The 9,646-nt window shown below is 44.5% G+C and overlaps 1 protein-coding gene across 3 annotated transcripts in view; it reads right to left on the bottom strand.

Moving 5' to 3' along the window:
• Positions 1-2,093: 2,093 nt before the first annotated feature.
• Positions 2,094-9,646, bottom strand: part of LOC122554101 (collagen alpha-1(XXIV) chain) — a 461,503-nt gene continuing 453,950 nt past the window's right edge. For all 3 annotated transcript variants that reach the window (XM_043698575.1, XM_043698576.1, XM_043698577.1), the window contains one exon: positions 2,094-3,828. In XM_043698575.1, coding sequence (XP_043554510.1) covers positions 3,682-3,828 — 147 coding nt within the window. In that variant the 3' untranslated portion in view covers positions 2,094-3,681. The remainder of the gene's footprint in view (positions 3,829-9,646) is intronic.

The following is a 9,646-nucleotide window of genomic DNA, read 5'->3' as shown; positions in this document are numbered from 1 at the left end:
TTAACATTCTGGACTTGCCCTGCAGTGAGTCATAGCCACAGTCAACAATCAACTGGAATCTCAGGATTCCAACCAGGTGGAAGGCTATGAAAGGTCAGACAATAGGATTAGATAGCTTTTGTTCAGGAACTACATCTGGTACTGTTGCAAAGTTTCTTTACCTGTACTTTAAACTCTAATGTTCTGCATTTGTATTTCCTATCCTTTTAACAATCCTTTTTCTAAAATGTCAGATAGGAACATAGGACCATTTATCAAGAAACAAATGTATCTCACTCAGATTTAAAATTAATAATGGATCTAGCATCTGTTTGTGGAAGAGAATTCCAAACCTCTCCCACTCTGTGTGTGTGGAAGTGCTTCCTAACGTCTCTCCTGAACGGTCTGGCCCTAACTCTCAGAGTATGCCCCTCGTTCTAGAATCTCCAACCAGTGAAAATAGTTCAACTTTATCTACCCTGTTCTTTCCTGTTAATACATTGTAGACTTCAATCAGATCACTCCTTAACCCTCTGAATTCTAGATGGTTTAATTCTGGTTCGAATAGGAGATAGGGTATAAGTACTTACATGCTAATATTCATAAATTAAAGACCTTGTTCCTCAAAGTCACTAAACTATGAAGTATAATGACCAAAAGATTTATCCTGGAGAATGTAAAGTACAACTAAAACATTGTAAATTACAAATTCAAAGAAACACCCTTCTATTGTATCAGAAATTGCAAAATCACCTTGCTGATGGAATGAGCAAGTTGTTGATAAGTAGAATTTAACAGCAACAGTTCAAAGAGATTTGTTGTATTCTGACTAAATGAATTTGGATCCCTGCTGTTACTTTGGAACTTCTATATTGTACTGAACAGTAACCTGCTTACAGTTCTGGAGAACTTGCAACATAATCAGAATGACAATCAGCACAATATCTTATGGCAAGTTAGATAGAACAGCTAGGGGTTATATTGGTTAGCTCAGTTGGTTGGATGGCTGGTTTACAGTGTACAGTGACACCAACAGTGTGGGTTCCAGTCTCACATCAGCTGAGGGTAACCGTGCAGGGCTGTCTTCTCAACCTCGCCCTTTGTCTGGGGCATGGTGACCCTTAGGTTAAAACACCACCACTCGTTCCTTGCTCTCTAATGAGACAGCAGCCTCTTGGTCTAGTAAGACTTTTTAAAAAAACATATTCATTTTGTGGGATGTGGGTGTCGCTGGCTGGGTCAGCACTTATTGCCCATCCCTAGTTGCCCCTTGAGAAGGTGGGGGTGAGCTGCCTTCTTGAACCTCTGCAGTTCATGCACTGTTGGGTGACCCACAATGTCCTTAGGGAAGGAATTCCAGGATTTTGACTCAGTGACAGTGAAGGAATGGCGATATATTTCCAAGTCAGGATGGTGGGTGGCTTGGAGGGAAACTCATGGGGGTGGTGTTCCTATGTATCTGCTGCCCTTGTCCTTCTAGATGAAAGTGCTCGTGGGTCTGAGGATCTTTGGTGAATTTCTGCAGTGCATCTTATAGTTAGTATACACTGCTGCTACTGAGCGTCGATGGTGGAGGGAGTGGATGCTTGTGGATATGGTGCCAATCAAGCAGCTGCTCTGTCCTAGATGGTGTCAAACTTCTTGAGTGTTGTTGGAGCTGCCCCCATCCAGGCAAGTGGGGAGTATTCCATCATCCTCCTGGCCACAGTGACTTTACCTTTTGTATTGAGTGAAGTCAGTTTGTTAAGTTAGTTTCAGTAAACAAGCAATAAAGGCTATAAATTAATAACATTTTTACAGTTTTCCTGGTGATAATGGCATGCTGATGTGAAATGGGAATTCAATAACTCAGGATGAAATAGACTTTCACTGTCTTTACAATTCTAATAATAACAGGTTAAATAAAACCTTTAATTGATTAACTGACTATAAATTGTTTGATTCTGGATTAGCGGTGCTGGAAGAGCACAGCAGTTCAGGTAGAATTCAAGGAGCAGTATTTTACTGTGCTCTTCCGGCATCTGCAGTCATTGTTTTTAACCTATAAATTGTTTGACCCAGTGCTAAATCAACTATACAAAATATACACAAATAACATTAAATTGCATGTCATTGAGTGAGAGATCAAAATTTAATATATAAAGGCAAGGTACAACCTTAAAGCTGAACAGAAAGCATGTAGTTGTTCTACAACATTCCTCTAACTAGCAAAGCATTTTCATCTATCTACAGTCACCACACACACACTGTGCCAATCTGTACAGCACTTCCATACAATGTAAGACACAATTGGTATAATTACACAGTTCATATAAATAATGTTTCTGATAGAAATAAATGACCAAATAAGTACTTTTGAAACAGAAAAATACTGAATGTAGCCAGTACATACATTTCAAAAAACAACATAATATCAAAACGGTAGCACCTTATTAATATTAGCACCTAGGACACCCAGGAGGCAGATGTGGTGTGCAGTTATAGCGTGCAGTTCCCTCTATCTGTATCTGTTGAAATGAGATGTCCATCGCATGAGCAAACACTGAGGTTCAGGAATGACAGGGAAAGGGGCATCACCTGAGAATGCCAATGTGTAAGTCAGTACCCAGGATTCAGTACCCACCTTGGTCTAGGTGGACCCAAAAAACCTCACCTGTTGAACTACTACCAGATGTGGGATAGGTAAGTGCCTGGCTCTGTGTCTGTGCTTGGTGCTCCATGACAGAATGCCTTCTGCTGAGTGTTGGCACCGGGATTTCTTATGCTCTTTTCGAACCTGTCCAACAACTTGCACTTTGGAAAGTTGGGGTTTAAGAATTGGGGTGGTGTTGGCGGGACAGGGAAGGAAGTGGAGGGTTGAGTCGGTGCCAAGGGGGCATGCCTATCAGTGGAGAGTGAGTCCTCATTGGCAACTCTGTCACCCAATATCCAAACAAGGGTGTTGTTCCAAAATGCACTGGGGACAAGCTTTTTACCATCAAGTGGTGTTTATAATCAACCTGGCTCCGGATAAATTAGACCCTCCTCAGTTGAGGACCAATATTTACCTGCACAGACAGCAGAAAAATCATTGCTGAGCCAGTATCAAACACCAACAATGGCCTGAATCTGATTGGGAATCACCCTGACCTAGCCCTGTGTCCCTCCAGGAAGTGGGCAAGACAGGTCTCTCAACAAACAGGCCTGTTGAACATGAGGAACTTCCAGACCTGTCAAAATCAGAGTCAGGATGGAAACAGGCAGTGAATCAGAGGTAGAGGACTCTTCCACATTTGGACAAGATTAGATAAAACTGCGCACTTGTTCCGAGCTGTCTTCCACCTCTCATGGGAAGACATTGCACATTTCTGCAACAAGTAGTCTTCAGTGCTATTAAGGGTCTTTCTTTCTCAGTCTTGACTAAGTGACTGGAGCTGAAATCACAACCGATACATTACTGAAAGATTCCATGACCATTGGAGTCAGAACTATGACTTGGAGCACAGAATATTGTGCCCGATACATCAAATGCCTTCATTTCCAGCTAACCGCAGTGACTGAGACAGAGAGGCATCAATTCACTCTTCCTGAGGAGTCAGTTTGAATCAAAAATGTTCCTGAACGCTCCGCAGCGAACAGAGATAATCTCTCCAAAAGCTGACAGCTCCAGGGAGGCTGGCTTGCTGACCGAGTTAATGAGGGTAACTCAGTTCCGGTGTCCTCCTACAGAAAGCACACTGGACCAATTTCTACCCGGTACTGCCTCGCTGACGTGACATGAGGGAGCTCATGAATTTCAACGATTGGAAGTTGACTAACAAACTGAGTGTCGAAAACAAATTGTGTCTGTCGCCATGTCCCATCTTGAATCTGTAATGAACGAACAAATCAGAGTCAAAGCAGAGTCGAAGAGCAGAGGGATTTTGGGGGACACTGTTGAGTTGGTAGCCCCGCTGAATTGACGATGGACCTGTAAACCAGAGGATCCAAACAAATACTGGTTCAAATTGCACCCAGGCAGCTGGTGAAATGGAATTGATGGTGATGAAGTTAGGGGGTGACAGAGATAAGGCTGAGAATGGGACTAGCTGGGTAGCTCTTTCAGGAGCCTACAGTTAGTATGTTCTGTAAAATTCGATGATTCACTGACACATAGATCACTTGAGTGGCACAATCTAGCAAGGCTCATCCACTAGTATATGGGTATATCGACTAGGTTACCAATATGTGATTCAGATGTCTGTTTATCACCAAATGATACAGTACAGGCCCTTCCAGACCATACCACTAAATCTACACTAGTCCCACTTACCAGCATTAGACCCATAGCCTCAAATGTTATGACATCTCAAGTGCTCATCCAAGTACTTTTTAAAGGTTGTGAAATTGCAGCAGGACCTTGATCAGCTGGGGAAATGGGCCAAGAAATGGCAAATGGAGTTGAATATAGATAAGTTTAAGTTAGTTTAAGTTGGAAAATTGCGTGCAATTCTGGTCTCCTTCCTATCAGAAAGATGTTGTGAAACTTGAAAGGGTTCAGAAAAGATTTACAAGGATGTTGCCAGGGTTGGAGGATTTGAGCTATAGGGGGAGGTTGAACAGGCTAGGGCTGTTTTCCCTGGAACGATGGAGGCTGAGGGGTGACCTTATAGAGGTTTATAAAATCATGAGGGGCATGGAGAGGATAAATACTCAAGGTCTTTTCCTGGGGTCGGGCAGTCCAAAACTAGAGGGCATAGGTTTAGGGTGAGAGGGGAAAAATATAAAAGAGACAAAGTTTTCACATAGAGGGTGGTATGTGCATGGAATGAGCTGCCAGAGGAGGTGGTGGAGGCTGGTACAATTTCAACATTTAAAAGGCATCTGGATGGGTCTATGAATAGGAAGGGTTTAGAGGGATATGGGCCGGGTGCTGACAGGTGGGACTAGATTGGGTTGGGATATCTGGTTGGCCTGGACGGGTTGGACCGAAGGGTCTGTTTCCATGCTGTACATCTCTATGACTGTGTGAGATCGTGCATTTTGGAAAGTCAAATCAAGGTAGGAGTTTCATGGAGAATGGCGGGGCCTTAAGGAGTGTAGTGGAACAGAGGGACCTTGGAGTTCAGGTGTACGGTTCTCTGGAAGTGGAGTCCCAGGTAGGCAGGGCAGTGAAGAAGGCTTTTGGCACACTAGCCTTCATCAGTCAGGGCATTGAGCATAGAAGTTGGGCAGTTGTGTTGCAGTTGTGCAGGATGTTCGTGAGGCCACACTTGGAGTATTGTGTTCAGTTTCAGTCACCTTGCTACTGGAAGGATGTTATTAAACAGGAAGTGCAGAAGAAATTTCCAAGGATTGCCAGGACTCAAGGGTCTGAGTTATAGGGAGAGGTTGGACAAGGATGGACCTTTTTCTTTAGAGCGTAGGAGACTGAGGGGGGACCTAATAAAGGTGTATAACATCATGAGAGGCAGGGATAGTGTGGATGTGGTCAGTCTTTTTCCCAGGAATGGGGGATCGAGAGCTAGAGGGCATTGGTTTAAGGTTAGAGGGGAAAGAAGAAAAGGGAACCTGAGGGGCAACTATTTTACACAGAAGGTGGTATGCATATGGAATGAGCTGCCAGTGGAAGTGGTTGAGGCGGGTACATTAACAACATTTAAAAGGCATTTGGACAAATATATGGATAGGAAAGATTTAGAAGGATATGGGCCAAGCTCAGGGAAATGGGGTTAGCGTGGATGGACATTTTGGTCGGTATGGACCAGTTTGGGCCAAAGGGCCTGTCTGTGTGCTGTCGGACTCTATGACTCTGTGATCCTCCCAGACAGTGCGTTGCAGAGTTAATGGTTAATGAGGTGGAGACACAAGTTCAAATCCCAACACTGCTACCCCAGAATTTAAATTCAGCTCACTGAAGCAATCTAAAAGTAATCAGCAGGAGCAAATCACTGCAGATGCTGGAATCTGTACTGAAAATAATAAAAGCCGGAGATCCCAGCAGGTCAGACAGCACTCATGGAGAGAGAGCAAGCTAACATTTCGAGTCTAGATGACTCTCCATCAGAGCTGAAGTAAAGTGTGGACAGGACGGCGTTTATTCAATAGTTTGGGGGTGGGGAGGATGTTGGAGTGCTGGGATAGGAAGGCTGCTGATAGAGCCGATTAAGTGATTGGAATGTGAGAATGGTAGAACAATGGTGTGTCTAAATGTCACACAGATTTTCCTGCTCCTCAGATGCTGCCTGACCTGCTGTGCTTTTCCAGCACCACTCTAACCTAGACTCTGGTTCCAGCATCTGCAGTCCTTGTTTTTACCTACATGAATAAAAATGTGTACAAGCCAAGCAGTAGAGCTTATTGCTAGAGGTATTGTGACAGAATTGTATTTGAATTGATTGCAGGTTGTGGACATGAACTGGTCATTCACTTAAGCTCCTATAAGTAGATACAGACTAATCAGTGGGTGTGGGTGTTTAATATAGAATTCCTACAGTGTGGAAGCAGGCCATTCGGCCCATGGAGTCCACACTGACTCTCCAAAGAGCATCCCACCCTGACCCACTCCCCCCACCCTATCCCTGTAACCCTGCATTTCCTGTGGCTAATCCATCGAGCCTGCATATCCCCAGACACTATGGGCAATTTAGCTTGGCCAATTCATCTAATGTGCACATCTTTGGATTGTGGGAGTAAACTGGAGCACCTGGAGGAAGTCCATGCAGACACGGGGAGAATGTTAAAATATAAAAAACTGCACAAAGCTTGGTTCCCGTTCCATCATTCACCAGCTGACCTTTTGGAATGGAGGGAATGCAATGAGAAGTGGAGAGATAGTGTTAAAGTTGTCTTGAACCTGTGAATATGACATTAGAGATTTGGTGCTACTATTACAGCACTTGCATGGCAGAAAGATATTTTGCCTGTATGTTCATTGGCTATTTGACAACTGAAAGTACATTGACAGTTCACTGATGTGCTGAGGTGAATGTCGTGTATGGTATAATTTTGATTCATTCTGCAAACTCATGTAATTTGAAACCTGGGATCTGCAGAACATTGCACTTCTCAAGTATGAAATCAAGCTGATGCATTAATCAGTGCTTTGCTGAAACCATGTACAGTACCATTCTGTTTAACAATAATTGAATAAAATCATGAGGGGCATGGATAGGGGAAGTAGACAAGGTCTTTTCCTCAGGATGGGGGAGTCCAGAACTAGGGGGCATAAGTTTAGGGTGAGAAGGTAAAGATTTAAAAGGGACCCTAAGGTGCAAATTTTTCACACAGAGGTGGTGCGTGTACAGAATGAGTTGCCAGAGGAAGTGGTGGAGGCTGATTCAATTACAGCATCTGGATGGGTGTATGAATAGGAAGGATTCAGAGGGATATGGGCCAAGTGGTGGCAAATAGGACTAGATGAATTCAGGATATGTGGTCGGCATGGACAAGTTGGACCGAAGGGTCTGTTTCTGTGCTATACATCTCTATGACTCTAATTCTGGACTTGACATTATAGAATCAAGACTGATCAGGTACTGGGTGAGCGCAAGAACAGATTGAAAATAATAAAGCCAGAAATGGGAGGTTACATCCTTCAGGAAAATCATTTTTAAATTCCTCATAGGACTGACTAGGTCAGCATTTATTACCCATCCCAAATTGCCCAGAGGGTAGTCAAGAGTCAACCACATTGCTGTGGGTCTGGAGTCACATGTAGGCCAGACCAGGTAAGGATGGCAATTTCCTTCCCTAATGGATATTAGTGAACCAGATGAAGTTTTCCCCCAACACTTGTCAATGGATTCATGGTCATGATCAGACTCCTAATTCCAGATGTTCACTGAATTCAAATTCAATCCCATGGCAGGATTTGAACCTGGGTTCCCAGAACATTTGCTGTGTTTCTAGAACAACAGTTTGAGTGATAGTGTCATGAGACCATCATCTCCCCAATCTGAAATCTGAACAGATCGGAAACGTTTATTTCAGAAAACAGAAGACTGGGCTTTGAATTTCTTTGCAATATCAAAAGGGTGGTGAGGGAAGAGGTGATGGTTCTATGAGGGGTTAAAACGAGAAACCATTATTATAAGAGATACGTTAATAAATCCAGTCAGGATTCAGGAGAAATTTCCTTCTCAGGAGAATTGTGGGAATGTGGAACCAGCTCCCACAGGGAGTGGTTGGGATGAACAAAATTGATATATTTAAGGGGAAACTGGATTAGCACAGGACAGAGAAAGGAGTGGAAGGATATGGTGAGAACAAAGGGGGAGGTAATGTCTCTGTCTTAGGTTCTGTGTTATGTTACTCCCAACATTTTCTGAGTAGCTCAATAAGGTATCTGTGATCATGGAATCATTCAGTGTAGAAGTAGGCCATTTGGCCCATCCTGATCCTCCAAAGAGGATCACATCCAGATCCATCCCCCTATCCTATCCCTGTAAACCTGCTTTTCCCAGGACCAATCCACGTAACCCGCACATCTTTGGACTGTGGGAGGAAACTGGAGCACCCGGAGGAAACCCACGCAGACACGGGGAGAACAAGGAAACTCCATGTTCGGGGTAGCACGGTGGCTCACAGCGCCAGGGACACAGGTTCAATTCCTGCCTCAGGCGACTGTCTGTGTGGAGTTTGCACATTCTTCCCATGTCTGCGTGGGTTTCCTTTGGGTGCTTCGGTTTCCTCCCACAATCCAAAAGATGTGCAGTTTAGGCAGTGCAGGGATCCCCTGTGGCCATTCCCCATAACAATAAGTATACCGTTTTGGATACTGTTGGGGGGGGGGACCTACCAGGGGAAAGCAGTGGGGCACAGGGCTCTGGCACAGAGTCTGTCCCTGCTGCTCAGAAGGGAAGAGAGAAGAGCAGAGCAGTAGTTATTGGGGACTCCATAGTTAGGGGGACAGATAGGAGGTTCTGTGGGGATGAGAGATACTCACGGTTGGTGTGTTGCCTCCCAGGTGCCAGGGTTCATGATGTCTCTGATCATGTTTTTGAGATCCTTAAGCGGGAGGGGGAGCAGGCCCAAGTTGTGGTCCACATAGGCACCAACGACATAGGTAGGAAGAGAGATGGGGATTTAAGGCAGAAATTCAGGGAGCTAGGATGGAAGCTTAGAGCTAAGACGAACAGAATTGTTGTCTCTGGTTTGTTGCCCGTGCCACGTTCTAGTGAGGCAAGGAATAGGGAGAGAGAGGAGTTGAACACGTGGCTACAGGGATGGTGCAGGAGGGAGGGTTTTGGATTCTTGGATAATTGGGGCTCTTTCTGGGGTAGGTGGGATCTCTACAAGCAGGATGGTCTTCATCTGAACCAGAGGGGTACCAATATCCTGGGGAGGAAATTTGCTAAGGCTATTGGGGTGGGTTTAAACTAATACAGCAGGGGGATGGGAACCAAAATTGTAGTTCGAGTATAGAAAAGGTTGAGAGTAGGGGAGGTCTGAAATCAAGTTTCAGGGACACAAGATGGCACCGGCAAGCAAGAAGTTGGTTTGAAGTGTGTCTACTTCAATGCCAGGAGCATCAGGAATAAGGTGGGTGAACTTGCAGCATAGGTTAGTACCTGGGATTCGATGTTGTGGCCATTTCGGAGACATGGATAGAGCAGGGACAGGAATAGTTATTGCAGGTTCCAGGATTTAGATGTTTCAGTAAGAACAGAGAAGATGGTAAAAGAGGGGGAGGTGTGGCATTGTTGGT

This window comes from Chiloscyllium plagiosum, chromosome 11 (genome assembly GCF_004010195.1).
Source record: "Chiloscyllium plagiosum isolate BGI_BamShark_2017 chromosome 11, ASM401019v2, whole genome shotgun sequence".
NCBI classification, from domain to species: Eukaryota; Metazoa; Chordata; class Chondrichthyes; order Orectolobiformes; family Hemiscylliidae; genus Chiloscyllium; species Chiloscyllium plagiosum.
The sequence above is the reverse complement of the archived record's forward strand: the minus strand, read 5'-3'. Positions and strand labels throughout refer to the sequence as shown.